General features: G+C 39.1%; 1 protein-coding gene across 1 annotated transcript in view; it reads right to left on the reverse strand.

The window, feature by feature from the left end:
* The window catches only part of sacm1lb (SAC1 like phosphatidylinositide phosphatase b), a 28847-nt gene extending 14533 nt beyond the window's left edge, over positions 1–14314 (reverse strand). Inside the window, exons 1-8 of the mRNA XM_070967003.1 lie at positions 14135–14314; positions 11269–11366; positions 10268–10342; positions 10066–10193; positions 8571–8720; positions 6921–6980; positions 5911–5944; positions 5255–5356 (exon numbers count right to left, since the gene is read on the reverse strand). Coding sequence (XP_070823104.1) covers positions 5255–5356; positions 5911–5944; positions 6921–6980; positions 8571–8720; positions 10066–10193; positions 10268–10342; positions 11269–11366; positions 14135–14163 — 676 coding nt within the window. The 5' untranslated portion in view covers positions 14164–14314. The remainder of the gene's footprint in view (positions 1–5254; positions 5357–5910; positions 5945–6920; positions 6981–8570; positions 8721–10065; positions 10194–10267; positions 10343–11268; positions 11367–14134) is intronic.
* Between the last annotated feature and the right edge of the window lie 7214 nt (positions 14315–21528).

The following is a 21528-nucleotide window of genomic DNA, read 5'->3' on the forward strand; positions in this document are numbered from 1 at the left end:
GTGATTTGGCGCTATACAAATAAATTGAATAAATTGAATTGAATTGTGTAAGCTGAGGGTCACCCCAGAGAGGGCATGTCACATCAATGTGGCATGTGTTGTTCTCCATAATATTGCAACTGTTAGAGGAGAGCAACACCCTGGCGTACAAATGCATGACCCTGAGGATGACCATCCCATCCACCCTGCAGACGTCCAGGATGGAAGGGCTGTAAGGGACCTAAACAGCAGAAACTACTTTTGATTAAAACAGTCAAATAATGACAAATTCACATGTGGTTTGGTCTTGTTTATTCCCTAAAAGTACAAAAGCAGCAGTTAGGATTTGTAATATAGTTCCATCCATTAACATATTTCACCTGTGAAGTGCACCCACCTCAACTGGCGTTCCAGTAATAGAATTTCAAGGTCTGTTTTTCTAATCTGGCGATCCAGATAGGCCATTTCCTTTTCACTTTTCTCTAGACTCTTCATGAGATGGACTCTATACAACTCCTTCACTGGTAACTGGGAAACTTATGAACGACATTAAAATCTTACAGTTCTACATACAGATTTAACATGGTATTGACCAAAAATCTGACTGTCTCAAGCTGATGGACCCTCCTCCTGGTGATGCCCAGCCGTTCTGTTGAAGGACAAGAATGTGCTGGTTGTTTGTCCATTATCTATGCTCATCACTTCAGTGTACATGTCAAACTCCAAATTCCACTCCAGAATGTAAAGGAATGTGAATGGGCAGAGCACTGCCAGTAGTTATACATAATATTAAGACACACTTCAGTAGGCCTCTCTGGATCTCTCCCTGTGGCAGCAGACCGTGTTTCATCATCATCATCATCATCATCATCATCATCATCATCATCATCATCATCATCATCCTCCTGTGATGAAGGAAAAGATACTGTTTCAGAATACTTTGGTGGTGGATGTGGCCCTCCGTTTTTCAGGCCTCTGCCTTCTCTCTGTTGGCTGAGCAGAACTCAAATGTTAATCTTTTTTTAAATTAGTATTTTAGAGTGTTCATGGACACATCGTCACATTTTAAATGACTTCAATACGTATAAAATAAACATGTGTAAACATTGTATCAAGTGTTAATCTACTAAGTGGGATATTAAGTGAGATGACGTGTTAAAACAACACTTTGTCAAGGGTTTAAATTACTACTTGAAGTCGCCACTGAATTAATATTTACTTTGTTTAATAGTCTAAGTCAATTAAAAAATAAAATTAAAATCAAAGTGAGGTACAATCATAGCCTAGCAAAATATGCCTTACCTTTTTGAATGATGTTTTTATATTTCATTTTTCGTTGCTTCTTTCTCCGCTGTTGAATTGCACCTAAATGAAAATCAGATCTTATTCCTACTTACATTCATAACTGTATGCTACAATCTTAAGTACGGTTAAATGTTAAGTCAATGGAATAGTACATTCAAACTTACGTGTTGTCCCGGGTAGAAGTTTTCTCCCATGCCGTTTCTCTCTCCTTCGCTGCTGCAGCGGTGATATATTTACGCTGAAATATGTGCTCATACTCCGCCTAGGCCTGCAATAAGACCTCCAACTCCATCGGGGTAAAATAACTTGATTTTCTTTTTTTTTTTTTTTTTTTCCAGTTGTCATGGTGACTCGTGGTATCAGGGCTCTATTGATGGGCTTTTTATAGTGGTTGTGCACATGCGCAACTCAAGGTTGACATACTCAGAGTTGATTGAACTAACTCACATCAGCTGTTCTGGAACCGGATACTCAGAGTTTCCCATCTCAGAGTAAGTCAACTCAGAGTTCAGAGATAAGGGCTTTTGGGTATTCTGCACCCTCAGCCTGGAATTTGTTGCTAAAACTGAAGGAGCTCGTGTCATTAAATGTTTTTAAATCTAAAATGAAGGACTTGGAAGCAGTTTCTACAGGATGTCGATATTTTTAGCTTGACCGTTTGTACAAATTACTCTCAGAAACACTCGTCTTGATTTATTGATAGTTTTTCTTCATGCAAATTTTAGTGATTGTGAAATGTACTTTGTCTCCCTGTGTGTCTCTGTCTGCAACTTCGTGTTTTTGTTGATGACCGTCTCCCTTGAAAAAGAGATTCTTAATCTCAACGGGACTAACCTGGCTAAATAAAGGTTAAATAAAAAATAAATAAAATAAACTTGTTTATCAATCTTGATAAACGAGTATGTTGAACCTCCTACCTGGAATACCCCCCTGGTGAGTTTGAAATGCTATGATGTCCAGAAGACTAGATTCTTTTATTCCAGAATTAACTGATACTGATTAAACCTGATTTGTCCGAGGATGCCAAACCCAAGTTAATATTAGCAATTCTCCATTTAATACACAACATCAGGGGCCCGTTGCACAAAAGTAGGATTAAGATATCCAAGATAAGTGACTGAGCTGAGTTCAACCAATCCAAAACATGAGCGTCCAGGCTTAATCGGATGCACAAAGACCAAGCCAGGATGAGCAGACACAGATTCAACAAGCCAGGTGAAACCTATCCTGGATAAGTTTGTGCATGCGGCTTCCTCAAATAGACTCCGCCATCGATCACAGATTCACCGATTCACCATGGCAACTAAAGCGGCGTACTTTCCCCCGTCGGAGGCAGAAGTCCTCATGGAGGCTAACAAGGAGGTGAAGGACCAAATTAAAAAGAAAGGCAACACCGCCACAGTTATAAAACGAGAGAAAGCGTGGCAAAGTATTGCAGACTGCCTGAATGCATAAGTAGCGCACAAATATCCACTCACTGCTCCGCTGAAACATCACAATTACAATCCAAAAAGCTGATTAACATCTCCGAAAACGTAGTTGTACTCTGATTATGAATCAGTTGAAATTGTAAGTGAAATTGTGTAAATGTAACTCCATCAGACTGTATGACTCCTTGTTATACCATGGTCTGGGTCAATACGCGATTCTGATTGGCTGCAGGGTGTCCGTCAAAAAGTGTTGTAGGACACCTATAAAAAGTTCCTGTAAAATGGCCTGATTGTTCTAAATTATTGCACTGGCTCAAACGCTTGTTGGCAACAGAAACTGTCTTGCTCACCGTACTTACTTACTTGCTTGATACAGAGTGAATGGTGGATAATATTTATAAAAATGATTTAGGATGGACTAACTTGCTTGATACACAATGATCAGAGTGGATAATATTTCTTGCAATAAAAACGATTTAGGAAATGGACTTTGATTCTTTCTAACCCCTAACCCAAGCGGTAAGAGGTGCACTTGCCCTCTGAAATGATACTTTGTATCACATAACATAACTTTAAGCAATCATCTCACTTCCCTCCACTGATTAGGCCTAATATAACAGCTGCGGCCGATCGAGCTGCAGGTTCTGTGGCCAGAGCCGGTTACCTTGGCAATGCGTCACAATGAGAGATATTAAATAGTCCAATCAGCTGCTTCTTGTGGAAAAACGTACGATTTTAACGGTAAAAAACAACATTAACATATTAATAATTGATTTAATATTTCTTTCTTTCGTAAGTGACTATGGTATGGCTTTGCGTCAGATGGTTCACGCCTCCGCGTCGTCCATTCATTTCTGATAATGGACACCTCTCAGGCATTATCCCTTACATAATTTCCCTTTATTTATATTTATATCGGATGTGCATTTTATATATAGTCTATGGGAATCTATCTGATGATTGCAACATCATCTAAAATCATCATTTATCTACAATGACTGAAATTAATGAAATTAATTAAAATTGAAATGAATGATGTTTATGTTTTGTGTTAATGTTTAAATAATGACCGTGGATCTAGTTGAATGTGATAACAATGTGTAGTGGTCAGTGGAATGACTATTGGTTTCCATTTGTGATGACTGCTGACTGAGATAAGGGATGAGATTAAATAGATCCTGGAACTTAGCCTGGTCTGGAACAGGCTAGCTCCACAGAATAAATCTCCATGGTAACTTATCCCATAACATATCCCACTTTCTGCTATCCTGCTTTTGTGCAACCGGATCACGGATAAGTTGAGCCAGGATAACCAACATATCCCGGCTTAATCCCTTATCCTAGTTTTGTGCAACGGGCCCCAGGAAAACAAAAACAAATGCAATGTTAGTTTAGATGCTGAGAAGCTTTTGACTGTGTCAGTTGGGATTATTTATTTTTGGTCTTGGAGCATTTCGGCTTTCATCATCAAAATTTTCATTTCAGCTTTACCAGGTAATTACACAAGATAGGGGAATCACCAGAAACTATATTAAGGACAGATGGGAGGCAGAAATAAACGAAAAAATCAGGTTAACAATGGGGGAACATGTGTGAAACTATTTCTGCATGTCGCTCTATGTATTTGCGGGAATTTTATTCGAAGAACCTTAATTGTTTTTTTTATCACTCCTAAAATGAAGTCATAATTGTCATCATCAAGCTATATTTGTTGGAGAAATTGTGGGGATTACGAGGAAGATCAGCATCAAATTTTTTGGAGCTGCCCCAAGATAGTTGTTTTGGGAAAGTAGTTGGAGAATCATGCAACATATTTTAGGAAGGCAGATCTGTTTTAATTTTTTAACATTTTATTTAGGTGATCTGCCCGAAGGAATACCAAGAAATGATAAGTATCTTTTGAAAATAATGATTGCAGCAGCCAAAAAAGCAGTCACTCGTAAATTGTTACAGATTGATCCACCAACAATAGATGATTGGCTTGAAATCATGAAAGAATTACATGAGATGGAAAGACTGATTTTCCTCATGAAATTAAAATATGATTTATACATTGTAAGATGGACAAAATGGACCAGACACTGGTTGGAATTAAGAGTGTGCTGGTGATTTCTCTCTCCTCAGTCTTTATTTATTTTTAAAGTGCCATTTACTTCCCAAATGTGGTAGATGTGGTCATGGAAGCCCTCTGGAAAGCTGCTTAGTACTGTATAAAGAACCTCTGTCCATAACCTGCAATACAGATTGTTTAGCATTTGAATATTCCGAATTTCATGGTGCGAGGCAACGATGTTGTGGGACTGTGCTGTTGTCTGTGTTGTTTATGTTTCTCCCTATTGAAAATGCAATAAAATTTAAGTTGAAAAAATGTTGGCAAATTATTACTAAACAATTTTGGAAATATGTGCTGAAGAACACAGAGAAGACAGTTCACTTCAGAAATACATCAGAACTGTGAGAGAGACGTAGAGCATATGGAATTTGACACAGCCACACATCCAGTGGAAATGAGGTGTCAGTGGAGTGGACAGTGGTGTTACCTCGGACATAGTAGCGGACTCCAGCTCTAAAGCAGCTCCTCCTGGAGATAATACTCCACTCAAACACCTTTCCATTGATGCAGCTTGACTTCATGGTGATGACTAGTCAACAGATGTGTTAAGAAACCAACAGTAGTGACACAGAATAGTAAGGAGTCAGCACCATGCACATTAAAAGATAAACACATATAAAGAAGCAAACCTGATGCTTACTGATTTAACATTTTTGTTGGATCTGTATCACAAACTCTTATGTAATACTTTAGCACCTTTTTAGGAACTGTATTGTCTTTTAGATCCAGTTTTGCTTTCTAGAACTGGATCTAGATCTCTTCTATCAACACATTCAACAGTATAAAGCACATGGAGCAGTTTTAGTCATAAATCTAAAATTAAGCCATAAAAGCTCGAATACCCTCCAATGATGAGGAGACGGTAAATGGACTGCATTTATATAGCACTTACAGAGCACTTAAAGCACTTTACAACACAAGAAGAAGTGAAGCCATCTACCTTCTAATTAGTGGACAACCTGTCTACCTCCTGAGTCACAGCCAACCTGAAAGGTCTCACACTCATTCACTAAACAGTATTGTCCATTTTACATTTATGAGAAGAGGAGTAAACTGTGGCAGTCAACAACAAAAAAAAGATACAGCCATGAACAACAGGATACACAAACTTGTGTGTCTGTAAGAAGAGAGCAGTGTTAGACAACACTTAAAGTAAAATACTTTACTAGCTGGTTGTTATCGTTCTATGTATAATTCTTCTGAAATAAAACTTAAGGTTACCTATGTAAACTTGGTTCTCTGAATAGAATCAGATGTCACATGTCAACAAGCCCCACACGGTTTCTGAGAGGCATTTCTTCTACTCATGATACTGAATCACGAACCAGGGTTACACAAGCAATCTTAAGATCTCTTTCACAGTATTCTTGATGAATCAAAAAAGACAGCTTGACAGAGCAGTTCAAACTCCACCTATTTTCACACCTCCACACACCTAGCCATTCACTGCAGACATCAGGTCTGATTGTCAGATTTTTTTTCAAAGTTCAAACTGTGGGGGGAGGGTGTTTCAGGAACTAATTTGAAGCAGACTGACCCATTAGGACCTACTTGTACAACCCTGATTCCAAAAAACTGAGATGGTGTGCAGACAGAATGCAATCATTTGCAAACAAACTGTGTTGAACAGCCAATGTAGTTCCCAAGCTCATGCAGTAATATCCTTTATACAATCATGTTGAGCGGTGAACCTTGACCCACCCTTGCTTGTGAACAACAGAGACTTTGAGGGATGCCACATTCATACCTAATCATCATAATATCACCTGGCACTTATTGCCCTCTTAACCTGCTTACCTGTGGAATGTTCCAAAACACCTGTTTGAGTATTCCACAGCTTTCTTAGTTGTTTGCTGCCCTGTTGCTGGGATCAAATTCATAATAAGTAACTATAACAGTCTGTTACATTTATGGTTTACACAGTGTCTAAACTTTTTGGGAATCAGGGTTATATCTGCTGCAATCTCATGGGGCTTCTAGCCCATCAATTTCTAGCCATGTTTGATGTCTGATGTTTGAACACAAGCTATTGCAATCAAGTATTCTTCCTGTAGTAAAGGCAGCTGAACATGACGACAGTAATTTCCTTTTACCTCTGGCTGTGCAATGAATTCCCTCAACAGGTGACCATTCCAGACAAAACGCTGATCTGCCTGCAACAAGGTAAGGTATGACATTTGAATACAAAGCCAAATAACAGGCAGACACAGTTGTGGAGATAAGGCTGACTGTAAGGAACATACATAAAAAGAAAAAGTTTCTAAACATGAGTCACCCTACATTTGGAATCATTAATTGAGATAGAAGATGTTTTTATGCATTAGCACATAACTAGGGCTGGGCTGATAAAACGATAGCGATATGTCTCACGATAGACACGTCATCAATATCAATATAAAATGCGTTCGATAAAGCATTCGATTTTTTTTTTTCTTCGTCAGAAGAAACCTGAAGTTACGAAGTGAGGTTGGTTGCATGAACAAAGGCTCTCGCTCTCAGGTAACTGAACGACGCAGGGAGTAATCGCTAATCAGTGAGAGAGACACGCTAACACGCCAATCATGTAACATTATCAAGTTCGGTTGCGCCATGTCGTTGTCACATGTTTGTTGCTCCGCAAGGAGTGAGATGAGAAATAGAAAGCGCTGCAGCGAGCAAAGAAATCGTCGATAGAACTGGGAAAGTCAGCTCGCCAGTATGGAGTTTTTTGGATTTTATACGTCGGACCGTAGTCAGACCAATGTGGTCAGTAACTTATGCAAGACTTTCGTCCTCACCAAGACCGGTAATACCACAAACTTATTTAACCACCTTAGCCGCGCTCACTCTTTGGAGCGCAGCCGTATTCGTCAACGTCTGCCAACCGCAGCACCACCGTACAAGCAACTGACCACCATGCAGAGGTATCTGCTTCATTGTCTGATGACAAATCATCTAAAAGGCACGAAGACGTAATGGAGGCAGCGGCATATCATATAGCTAAAGACACGCTTCCACTGAGTACTGTGGAGAAGCCAGGTTATAAACATCTCTTACACGTACTTATTTTTTCTTAAACACACTTGCAATAAAAATATAATTGAATAGTTCATGTATGTTTAGAGTAAGAAGAGTGACTAAAGTTGTTCATATGTCTAGGCTGGTTATATAGTTCCGTCAGTGTTACTGTACTGTCTATCATGTATGTTTGTTTGTATGTTACAGATGTCAAGTCTACCTCAGTTTCTGCTATGTTTACAAAACACTGCACATATTTAAAAACATTTTATTCACCAGAGGGTGAATCAGCTTGTGAACTTTCTGCACTAAACCTGCAGAAAAAAAGTTCAGGTTTCTTTCTGTTTACATTTTTACACTTTTTTTACATTTATTATTTGAGTGTTTTCCATGGTTGTGTTGACGTTTCCTTTCTGCCTTGATAGCGGAGGGGATTATAATCAGAGGAAGGTTCAATTTAAAATAAAAATGTTTAAATTGAATGTATTTTTCTCCTGGTCCTTATTTTAAATAGGTCATAAAAAATATCAATAATCATCGATATCGACCAATATAAAACACTTATATCCCAATAGAGTTTTCAGCCATATCACCCAGCCCTACACATAACAATCCAAATAATCTTTCAACTGTTATTTTCTGGATAACAACATTTCTGACTGGTTATTCAACTGTGGCTACTGCGAGCCTATCAATCCATAGAGAGACTGGATAATTTGGGGGATACACAGTAAGGTACATCTTACCCTCTCCAATAGGCTCATCTCCTGAAACTCAGGGCTGGTGTTGGCAAGGCGTTGCAGAGTGTGGGTCAGGTCATAGTCTGTTGCAAAGTAAAAGCCATCTGTATGAAGCACGTTGTTGATCATTGACAGAAAAGTCTTGTTATCTTGCATCTGAAACAAGAGACAAATCAAGCACCAGACATAAGAAATAAAAACACTGACTGGAGAAGGACAGTAAAAGTAAAAATATCTATCTGAAAAATATCTAAAAATAAAAACCTTAAATTGTACAGAGCAGAGGTGCCAAATTACTTCTTCATCGTTCTTTACGCACTGATGTGCATGCGTTGCATAAATGACTATCCTGGTGAGTAAGTCCACAATAAGCCAGGATAACCCCACCACTTCACATTTGGTATCATTGAAAAGCCCTAAATGTCCACTGTACATAGCAAAAGGAGTTAATTCAGTGGTATGCAGTCAGTGGGAGATATTCAGGTTTACAAATTTGAACTACTGGTAGACAGGAGGATATATTTCTATTGTGTTCTATATTTTTACAGTCTAATAAAACAGACACTGTATTTTTATTATTCATATTTTATTCATGTGCAATTCAAAATCAACTAAAACTAAGCCATATTTCACAAGGCAATATTTTTTATATTTTTTTGTATATAATGTACATAGTCTCTGCAGTTGATTTTATTTTGTATATTTTTTTTATTGCCTATTTGTTCTTTTTCTACTTCTCCTTTTTAATCTGTTGTAACAAGTGAATTTCTCCAGCGTGGGATCAATTAAGTCTTATTAGACTGCAGCACGCTTCCTAATATCAACCTTGTCAAAAACAGATTCTCCTTCAAAAAGTCACTTGAACATAAATTGAGTAATTTGTCATGGTTGTTATTTGTGTTATAGCTGCTTTGACACCTTTTAGTCAATTATTTATTTTTTGGTGCTGTGCATTTTTGACATTTTTGTTTTGTTTCTAATATGGGATACTATTGATTGCTTTATGTTATGCTTGGTTTATACTGTATTTTTTGGTCTCATAATTTTTGGTTTTTGTGTCGATGAGGACCCAAGGGAAACTAGCGACCACTTTGTCGAAGCTAATGAGATCCAATAAAGGATAAAGTTTGATAACATAAGATGAGTGCTGGTCTGAATGACAAAAGAACCATGAAAAAAAGTGTTTCTTCATAAGATGATGTCTTTATTCTCACTCATTTCTCGATTTACATGCATCTCAGTGCACAAGGAGATACCATGCATGTATGCATTTACAGAATTCAGTTTTTAATGTATCATTACAGAAACTAATTAGCCTATAAATCCGAACATGTGTGTGACAAAATAATGTTAAATTAATTCAAAAGGTCCACTTACAAGTCCAAGGGGCACTCCTGGCCATGCATACAAGGGACTTTTGAATGGTAGTTCACGTACTTTATCATCCAGGCCTCCCTTTTACAAGTACAATCAAGGGTAATGCCATAACAATAAATCCTACCTGGTTGTCTGTCAGGTGTAGTATTGTCTTCTTATATGAGATGATGTCAAAGTCCAGAGCCTTCCACACAGCATGGCTAAGCAAATCTCCCACCTTCCTCTTCTTTATGATGACAACCAGGTACATGCCTACCACAAACAGGTGGTTGGAGATGAGAATGCACAGCAGAACATAATCTAACTGTATTACATACTGAACTTACCTGCCACCAACCGTATAGTTCCCATGAGTCCACATATCGGCCTGGTCTCAGCGGACGCAGGGATGTCTCTCCTCACTGACGACCATAGCACAGACACAACAATGGTTATAGAAAGTGTATTTAGAAGACAAAGAGCAGTAGACACATCTGAAATAGGGCTGCACTGAATAATGATTTTTGTTGTTGATGACTCTCTGAAATATTTTTTTCATAAACAAATATTGATCCCAAGTACATGAGAATAAAGTGAAGCCTTACAACTCCCTTTTTAAGATGAGGTAAAAATATATACATGAAACAGAGAAAAGATAGCAAAGTACATATTTACTTGGTCGTACTATGACAATCACACTTTGTGCAAACATGCATGATGGAATACTTTTACCATACTTTTGCAACAACTGGAACTCATAGCTGCTGTCCCTCCCTGATCACGAGTTGGAGAGTGAATGTGTGTGTAAGTGTTACTGTGAGTGGGACTACTGTGCAATGGTTGGCTGGGTCCAGACCTTTGAATGCGCCTACTACAAGTTTAGTTGACTGACTCTTCAGATAGAAACAGTTGACAATTCTGTCTGATATCAGGCAAATGCAATGGTAGATTACCAAGTGGCCAATGCAGGCCAAATATTAGCTTTTTACGACATTTCTTTATTGTTTCAGCTGAAATTGTTCTTTCATGACACGCTGCATATTCCTTATTGAGCCACAGGTTGCAGTAACACACAACATGGGGTGATATAAAATTTGTGCTTAATGGAGGCCAATGAGTTCATTTTTGCCCTGGGCCTCCCAACAACTTAATCCAGTCTAGCTGCTGTATGTAGTGCTGCTCTACATCAACAGGAGGAACATAAGCACTTCCATGGTTTGTTAACATGCAGTTGAGGTGACTACTACTACAGTCACTATTGAGCATTGAGCAGTCTCTTTGTATTTGATCAGTGTGCTCTCATTCAGCTATATATGCACAGGACCCCAGTCACTTGACCAGTGCTAACCTGTGAGAGTCATCTCTGCTGACAGCCGGTCAATAGCCAGGACATCCATGGAGCCATCATCAGAAGCCTCTATGTAAAACTTCTCTGGTGTGGTGTGCCTGGTGTAACAGAGACAAGAGCCATTTAAAAACTAACACCAATTATCATGATATTGGGTAATATAAGGAGAGCGACATAGCACATAAGCAATCTGAGAGTTAGAATAAGTGAGTGGACACAATCAGTATTTTGTGTAATGTTCATGCTACAACATTGTCATTAAAGCTAAAAAAATACTAATTCTGAGTACAAATAAGAGGTTGCAGCCAGCCATTTATTTGGCATGGTGTCAGAAGTATTCTGAGATGCCCAACGCGATGCCACACTTTAGCTCAGTGGAAAACAACTTTGAGCTGCCCAGAAACTTGCCTGCCTAGAGATTCATACAGGAGTCAGACGATACAGGCTGGCTACTAAGTTGGCTAACTTCGACAGCAAGGTCCAGGTTGGCACACTTATTTATGCCATGGGCTACTACACCAATTTTTTTTTTTTAACCCATTCACATTTGGAGAGGAGGAGAAAGAGGACAACTACGAAACAGTGCTAGCTAAATTTCATGGACACTGTACATGAGAGAATCAGCTATTCTCATTTGGCAGAGCACTCTGTGAACTGAGTGAGAACTAGATTTTTGTGGGAACAGAAAAAGTGAACATATCAAAGACAAGCTGGTTTTGGAATCCACAACAAAGACCTCTATAGGTGACTATAAACTCATGTCCGGCCTCACCTTAGAAACCACAGTGCAAATGATGATTATGAAAGCAAGAAGAACTTTGTAATATCCTGCTGAAGAGGTCAAGTGGAAACTCTAAAATACATGGTCCTAAATAGAAGGAAAACATATAAGGAATTTGGAATGTTAATGTTAAAGTAGAATTAACCTGTTGATTACTGGACTCTCAGTTAAGTTGGCAAATGTTATGTTCATGACATGTATGATTTGTTTGTAAATAGTGATGTCACAATCAAGAACAATCCGATTGTTTGGTATTTATGAATTGATCTGAGTTGGATATGGGAGGTGGTCTTCTTATTGCTGTGTCCAAATTTCAGTAACCTAGGACATCAGCTGGTTTGTCACATAGAACCATCTGAGAAGCCCTTTGAAAGTATTTCGAAGAGGGCAGCCACTTAGAAAAAAATGGAAAGTAAATGGATGAACCATTTGTACATCCTTCTCTATCACGGGCTAATTTCAACCAAACAGATAAATGAACCATATGACAAAGTAAGAGAAAGGAGCCAGATGGTAAATTAAACTCCTGCCAAAGCCAGTCTGGAGAAGAGCAAAACATTGCTGTTATTTGCTTTCTTTCAATGAAGATATAGTAATTTCATGCTGCCAAAAACCACTAAACCACATGAGAAAATAAAATACATTGGTGGGATATTTAAGCTTAAATTAGACCTGAATCTTAATCGATTATTATCCTAATGATTATCTCACAGATTAATCTAGTAACCCTTGCTCCTACTCTCGGAAAGGGATGGCCCAGCTCGCAAAAGCTGGTTCTCGAAATATTCTGGGAACATTATTTTTTGGTTGAGGGAACGTAAATTGAACGTTCCTACCCCACATTCCCTAGATGTTCAAAGGGCAAGCTTTTCTGACATAAAATCAACATAATTATTACATACCCAGGTTAGCTGAATGTTCAAGGAAGGTTACTTGGATGTGTCTCCTTAGGATTCTTTAGATATCAAAGCTGACCACCCTACCTCCTGAACCACAGTTGCCCCAGTGGCATGTTGTTGCAAAATGTTGTTGTTATGTTCCCAGAACATTCTGGCAAAGTTAACGGAATGTTCCAGGAAAGTCACTTAAACATTTCTCCCTAAAGTTCTAGATGTTAAAACAGCAAGTTTTTCTGACAAACATTTTTCTTAGAAAAATTGTGGGAGGTTTAGTTAAAACTTCCAGCAGGGAACCTGAAGGGAACATTGTCAAAATTACCCCCAGATAATATTGCTTTGTGTGATTATTAGAGCACTTTGGGGATGTTGACCAAAAACATTCTTAGAAAGTTGTGAAAAAGTTACAAAATAGAAAAGTCTAAGGAATGTTCCAGGAATGCTACTGGAATGTTTTTTGTTACCTGGGGGAGTCATAATAACATTATTTTGTTATTATTTGGGGCAATATCATAGCATTGGGAAATACAGGTAGACATACATATCATGTAACCAGAGAGCTTGAATAAGTAGCTAAATTGTGACAAGCTGTGAGTGAGCAAGGTTGATTAACATTACTCCCTGTAACGGGAATGCCAAAACATTGTCAGTCAGATAATAAAATCAATAATAATTAATAAAAGCTCCTTACATAAGTTGTAGCGACCAGCTTTTTTTTTTTTTTTTTCTACCACCACTAACCACAACGAGAAGGGAGATCATGAGACATCTGGAGGCAGATAACACTGAGGACCAACCGTGTTTGAGAACTGACTGTCTGAGCTAATGTAACTAACTTGAAGCAGCTGGTTAGTCTTGAGCACTACACACAACTTTCCTGAACTCGGCGTCATCACCAAATCTAGCTATCTTTACTCAGGGGCACAGGATACTTGGTAAAAGATTATGTTAACGATTCTGTGCTTTCAAATTCAACCAGATAAAAACTGATCATTTGTGAAGACGCTTTAGCTGGGATCAGGTATGGCATTGGCTGTACCAGTTCCACGATGCCTGCCCAGATAGGTAGAATTTACGTGATTAGCTGGCTTATCGTTATTGTCGAGTCAACATGAAGTCCTAACACAATTTTATCACATCATATTCAGTATGACAATATAATAAAACTATGTGACTACATAGCACTTACAATTTAAAACTCCCATAGGTGCTCGCCATCTTTCCTCCCGTTTGACCTCAGTGACGTGGCAACGGCACACCAGTTACTTCCGTCATCAGCTGATTCTCGCTGTGTCCTGATTCATTCACTCGCTCAGTAATCCGTACTTTCTTCTTCTTCTTCTTCTTCTTCTTCTTCTTCTTCTTCTTCTTCTTCTTCTTCTTCTTCTTCTGTGGGGTTTATTGGCGGTTGGCAAACCAACTCATGGTGCATTACCGCCACCAACTGGACTGGAGTGTGAACAAGAGATTAGGCAGGAAACAAACAAAACAAAACAAAACACAAAAAAACAAATAAACAAAACAAAACAAAAAACTAGATTCTGTTATCTAACTTAGTTTCTTTAAGGAATTTAACAATGTCATATTGTATCTTGCCTGCTGATTTCCCCAAAAGCCCTGTTAGTGTAAAGTCGTGATGTTTTGCCTTCCTTGATGACTGACTAAGACTTTTCCTCTGGGTGTCATATTTCTTGCAGTGGAGTAGTACATGTTCAACTGTTTCTGGCTGGTTACAGTGTGTGCAGTTTCCGGTAGGGTGTTTACCTATTTTGTGCAATGTATAATTGAGACCTGAATGACCTATTCTCAGACGTGTTATAATGTTTTCTTCCCTACGTTTGAAGCCCACCTTCCTCCCATCACCCACATGCCTTTGTATTTGATACAGGTGCCTTCCAGTTTCGCTGATGTCCCAATATTCCTGCCATGTAGTTTGTGTATATTTCTTAATGAATGATTTAACCTCAGCTTTGCTTAGTGGAACTTGCATGCCTACCTGTGCAATTCGGAGTGTTTGCTTGGCCAGAATATCTACCTGCTCATTTCCTTCCACACCCACATGAGCAGGGACCCAGATGCATTGTGTGATTATGCCCTTAATATGCATTCTATACATTATTAGGTATATTTCATTGACTATTTCCATCCTGAATGCTGATCTGCCTGATCTAATACTTGATAGCGCCGAGAAACTGTCTGATGCAATAACTGTTTTTTGTATTTCTCTCTCCTCTATCCACTGTAACGCCAATAGTATAGCCAGCAGTTCTGTGGTGTATACTGAGAGATGATCTGATACCCTTTCCTTAATATGTGTTCCACTCACCGGACTATATACTGCTGCTCCTGCACATCCTGTATCTGGATCTTTGGATCCATCTGTAAAAATAAACACTGAATCTGAGAAATGCTGGTCTAAATAATTCTGGACTATATGCCATATAGGATGTTTCCCTGACTTCTCCTTCAATTCTTGCTGTATTTTGAGGTCTACTTTTGGTAAAGGAAATAACCAAGGAGGAATGGAAGAGATTGGGACTGTGGGGCTGTACTGCAATTTACTCAGTCCTATGGTTCGTGCTTTCATTTCACCAATCCAACCAAAACTCCTGAAATTAGTTTCATTGTGTTCCCAGCAGTCTGCTAAGATATTCTTGGCAGGATGTTTATCACCATGCCCTTGCAGATTGACCCAGTATGCCAACATTAGCTTAACTCTCCTAATTCGCAGAGGCAACTCTCCCATTTCCACCTGCATCGCTGACACTGGAGATGTTTTAAATGCTCCGCTGCAGATTCTTAGGGCCTGAGCTTGCAGAACATCCAGCTTTTTCAAATTTGACTCTGCTGCCGACATATACGCTATACACCCATAATCGAATATTGATCTCATGAGTGCCCAGTATATATTTTGTAGAGATGATCTACTTGCTCCCCACTCCTGTCCTGCCAAACACCGAAGAACATTCACGACCCTCTTACTTTTTCTCACAACTTTCCCTATGTGAGTGCTCCATGTAAGCTTCTCATCAAACCAGACCCCAAGAAATTTGATGACTTTAACCTGTTCCAGATGTTGTCCATACAGTCTTAGTGAGAGTGGAGTAATTTTATGCCGTCTTGAAAAGCAGATTACTTGTGTTTTTGCCACTGACAATCTAAACCCCCACTTACTTGCCCACCCCTCCACCTCAAGTATTGCAGCTTGTATTTTCCCACTCACATGATCTACATTTCGACCTCTTGCCCACAGAGCCCCGTCATCCGCATACAAAGATTTCCCTACACTTCGTTCTACATTAGAAAATATGTCATTGATCATTATATTGAATAGCAATGGACTACATACACTACCTTGTGGTGTACCATTCTCTACCTCATATATACTGGAGTGTTCTGCCCCTACTCTCACTTGTATTTTCCTATTGATTAAAAAATCTAAGACCCAGTTATACGCTCTCCCACCTATTCTCAGTGATTTTAATTTAATGAGAAGACCCTCTTTCCAGAGCATGTCATATGCTTTTTCAACATCAAAGAAGACAGCTATCACCACTTCCTTATTGGTCTGTGCTTTCCTGATGTCTGACTCTAAGCACAATACAGAGTCCATTGTGTTTCGACCCCTACGGAATCCGCTCTGATATGGGGACAGAAGAGCTTTATTTTCTAGGAAGTATATTAACCTCTCTGTGACCATTCGTTCCATGATTTTACATAAATGCGATGTCAAGGCAATAGGTCTGTAGCTAGATGGATCTGATGAGTCCTTTCCTGGTTTTTGAACTGGTACTATTATTGCTTGTTTCCACACTGAGGGAAGTTGACCACACTCCCAAACCCTATTAAATAACTTCAACACTATGTCTTGTGCATCCTCTGTCAGGTGTTCCAACATTTTGTAGCATACACCATCTTTCCCAGGGGTAGTTTGACGAGCACTAATGATAGCTCTTCTCAGCTCAAACACACTAAAAGGCAAGTCTAATAGATCTCCTGACACCTCCATTTTCTCCAGTATGCTGGGGTTCCTTCTTAAGGTTTTACTTCTACTCTGCCTGGCTTCCTCTGTGAGATTGTCTGAACTATGAACTTTCCTAAATGTCTGGGCTAGAAGTTCAGCCTTTTCCAAGTTGTTGATAGCCATTTTGTCACCACTGTTTAATACTGGTAATTCATAGTTTCTTCTGACCCCCCCCCATTCTCCTAATCATGCCCCAGATATCTGATAGCTGTACTTCACTTCCAATACTGCTGCAATATTGCCTCCAAAATGTGCGTTTTTGTGATCTTATTGTTCTCCTTACTATTGCCTGGGCCCTTTTATACTGCATTAGAGCATCCTGAGAATGGGATTTTTTGAGTTGCCTAAATGCTTTATATCTGTCTTTTATGGCTTTGCCACAGTCATCATTCCACCAGGGCACATTCTTGGTACGTCTATTTCCTGTGCTTTTAGGGATTGCTTCCTCAGCAGACTGAATTATTTCATTAACTAGGTCCTCATTAAATATGTTAACGTCCACCTGGTTCTGTTCTTGAAGTTTATTAAATCTGCTTGCGCTGATCTTTTGGAAAGCATCCCAATTAGCATTTCCCAATTTCCATCTAGGTATTTTCTTTTCCCTTTCAAAGCAAATCTCTGTGCCAACTATAGTCTTCACAGGGTAGTGATCGCTCCCCACTGTTGTATTTTTAACCACACTCCATGTGCTTACACCTGCTATTGCACTGGTTCCTAATGTCAGGTCAATTGCTGTTTCTGTGTTTTGTCTGCTATTATATCGTGTTCCTTCCCCTGTATTAAGACACACCAAACCGTGATCGTCTAAAAATTCCTCAACAACTAAACCATTTGCATCTGTGTTATTGTTTCCCCATAATGAGTTATGTGAGTTGAAATCCCCACACCATATTAAACTATCTTACACTAATCCCCCAACATTATTCAATATATCTAAACTTAATTTCTCACATGGATTATAGTAGTTAACTATATCTATAGAACCTTTGTTCGTCCATACCCTAATCACAATTGCTTCATGATCTGTTTTTATTTGTATAATTTTATATCTCAATCCATTCTGTATGAATGTTGCAACTCCTCCCCCTCTACCAGATTCTCTATCTCTTCTAACTGCAATAAAGCCCTTTATAATAAAATCCAACTGTGGTCTCAGCCATGTCTCCTGGATACAAAGCACATTAGGTTTCTCTCTCAAATTATCAATATATTTCTTAAACTCTTGTCCATTCGCAATTAAACTTCTTGCATTCCACTGCAGTAAGGTCAAGACCATTAAGAAGATCCAGTGCATGTCTGAGATGGTTGGGCATCTTCATTTAGAATGTTTTTAACATCTTCGCAACTCAGCCCCTTCACACCAAGGTACTTTTCAGCTGACTTGACAATTATTTTGATCCTTTCATTTCGGCTCCCTGACTGTGCTGAGCAGTTAATTATGTCCGCCATAAACAGTACAAAGTCATTTTTATTCACTAGCAGAGTCTCCTCCTTCAGCTTATCACATCTTTCGGATTGTTCTACATCTTTGTTCTTGCCGACATTTTGTTTTGTTACCTGTATGCTTACTGAAACCGCTTTTGCTGCCTCTGCATAGCTCATTCCCTGGGAAACCCTGATTCTCTGCACCTCTGCTGCTTTTTTACTAGCCTCGCATCCACGGTATGCTGAGCTATGTTCCCCTCCACAATTGCAGCACTTCAGTTTTGCCCCCTCATCACATTTACCATATTCATGGTCTCCACCACATCTGCCACATCTTTGCTTTTCCTTGCAAACCGCCGTTACATGTCCAAATCTCTGACACTTAAAGCATCTCAAGGGTGGGGGAACATATGGCCTCACATCATAGCACATATACCCAATAAATATCTTTCCTGGGAGTCTTTCTTCATCAAAAGTGATCAGAACCGAGAGACTATCACTTTTAATCCCATTTCTATTTGCTTTCAGACGTTTGACCTCCCTTACTTTTGCATTTGTTACATTTCCTTTCACATCATCATCAGATACTCTTATCGGGATCCCTGTCACAACTCCCCTGACTAGCTTTCTGCCTCTAGCCAGGGTACATTGCACTTCCCTGCCCTCTATTTTATTCATTCTGATTGCTCTCTTTTGTTGTCCTTCATCCTTACATATTATCAGCAATGCTCCATTTCTCAGTATCTTGGCACTCCTTACCTCCCCAATTTCTCTGCTGATGATTTTAGTTAGCCGTATTGGGTTCCAGTCGCTGAACGAAGCTCCCTTTTGCACAAGACTAGCGATTACCTTAAACTCCTCTCTCCTTTCCCCTGCTACCGCTGCTCCCTCTTCAGAATCACTATCCTCCGATCTATTCCCCCGCTTTTTCCGCTTATTATTCCTAACGATATTCCAAACGTCTTCATATCTCCCGCCACCTTCTTCCATCTCTCCTATCTCGCTTCCTGCTCCGTCACTTCCTTCTGCCATCTCTCATCCAGTCACAGTCCAGTGTTGCCAACCGCCCACCATCCGTACTTTCTAGTGAGTTCTATGTATAAAGATGTGTAACGGGCTCATTGGGGGAAAAAAATACTACTCAATAGGCTTGTTTGAGATCAGGCAGACAGAGCAGATCTGCGCAATATGTAAACCAGGCAATTCAAAAATTCGCGTTTTTTGTGAACGTTGGGTCGTTCGCCTGGAAATTGGATGAGATTCAATATCATCGACCAGCAAGAGCGAAGTTCTATTTTCGCCTATTTTAAAAACTTTAACAACACTGTAATATTACAGTACGCTTACAATTTTACTGTTAACGGTGTTCCCAAAATACGAGCCTAAACAATGATAATGATTATTGTTATTTCTGCCTTTATTAAATGACCAAGGACACACTTTACACATGGCAAAATCATTTTTATGTCTATGTTGTTAAAAATAGAACTAAAGAGAATTAGAAGCCAACTAAACTAAACAATCACTAAAGCGTTTTGGTGTTCATCATAGACCTGTTTTTGATTTGCACTACTGTTCAAGGCTAATGTATGCTCTAATGCTAATATCTGCTCACATTTATCCAGTTCACCTGATGCAATTTCTAAATTTCTAAGCTGTATATTTTCTCTCAACACTATTTATTATCCCTATTGGCAACTGTATTTTTATAAACTGTATATATTGTGCATCTACATAGAAATAGTATTTTCTTAAGTGCAATAGCTACAACTCATCATGTCAGTAGTTATTTCTTCTCACACGACCACTAGCAAAAGCACTTTTTCTATGGCAGTAGGATTCTTTGGCATTTACTATTTTTTTATAATCTGTACAAATGTACATATACATAGTTGTTGTTGTTTTTTTTTTTAATTCTGTACCTTGTATACTTCTATATTTTCATTTTTATTTTGACCTCTTTATGCCACTGTGCTTGCTTTTCGTAACTTGCAGCTGTAACAACTAAATTTCCCCGGTGTGGGATCAATAAAGTTCTATCTTATCTTATCTCTTATCCGAACACCTTTTTCATTTCTACATTTGTAAAAGTCACAAGAAGTAACTGGCAATACATGCAAGGTCACATGATCAGCAAATAACCTGAGATATAAAAGTCACAACAACTGAAATGTCACTTAAGTGGGCTTGCCAGAGGAGATGGTATTCACAGCAGTTTATTGTAATGCCCCTCCTCGTCATTTTGCTGTGGGGCAAGCTGGATTATGAAGCATCAAGATATATTTTTGAACACATCATTGTAAACTGAGGACAAATCCCCTCCCCTCCTCTGTTTAATGAGGACTTCTTCACTTTGACAGAGATGGCCCCCTTACCCTTCTTTCAAACCCTTCTCTGTCTCAGATATGTACCTAGTGACCTAGAATATCACCTAATTTCAGTGCTCATGTGACTTTTACACATCAGGTCATGTGCCTTCTTTTTGTGTATTTTTTGACAGAGTTACTTCATGTGGCTTTTACAACAAGGAAGGTGTTCAGATGAACACCAAAATGTTTTGGTGATTGTTCTTTCTTTCTTTTTTGCTAAATCTTTGAACAAAAATCATTTTATTTATTGAATTGTAATGAAGAACAAGTAATCACAAACAGAACAGGAACAACATGTAACCCAGCCTTAATTTCAGCCAGTTTCAGGCTGTTATAATTTCACAGGTCCGTTGGAGGAGGAGCGTGCAGTTTGGCAAAGACAGGGAAGCATTGATTTTTTTGGCCTGATAAAATGACACTGAGCTTGAAATTGAGGACTTCGGGACTTGGCAACAATAACAGTTAGTACTGTAGGTAACGTATGTATGAATATGACTGACAGGCTGTATAGGTCATTGTTCCTTGCAAACTTTGATAGGCAGGGAGAGAGACCAATGGGGACAACAGCATGGAGTTACGTGAGGAGGATGATAGGAGGGAGAGTGAATGGGGAGAGGTGGTGAAAGGAAGAGGAGGAAAGAGTCTAAGGAAAAGGAAAAACGAGGAATCTAGCGCAGGAGGGTCGGAAAGCGAGCAAAGAGAAGGCAACAGACAGGCATCAGAAAGCAGGACTCCTCAATGTGGTAGTGAGGTTTGAGGGAGAAG

This window comes from Chaetodon trifascialis, chromosome 7 (assembly GCF_039877785.1).
Source record: "Chaetodon trifascialis isolate fChaTrf1 chromosome 7, fChaTrf1.hap1, whole genome shotgun sequence".
In the NCBI taxonomy this organism is placed as follows: Eukaryota; Metazoa; Chordata; class Actinopteri; order Chaetodontiformes; family Chaetodontidae; genus Chaetodon; species Chaetodon trifascialis.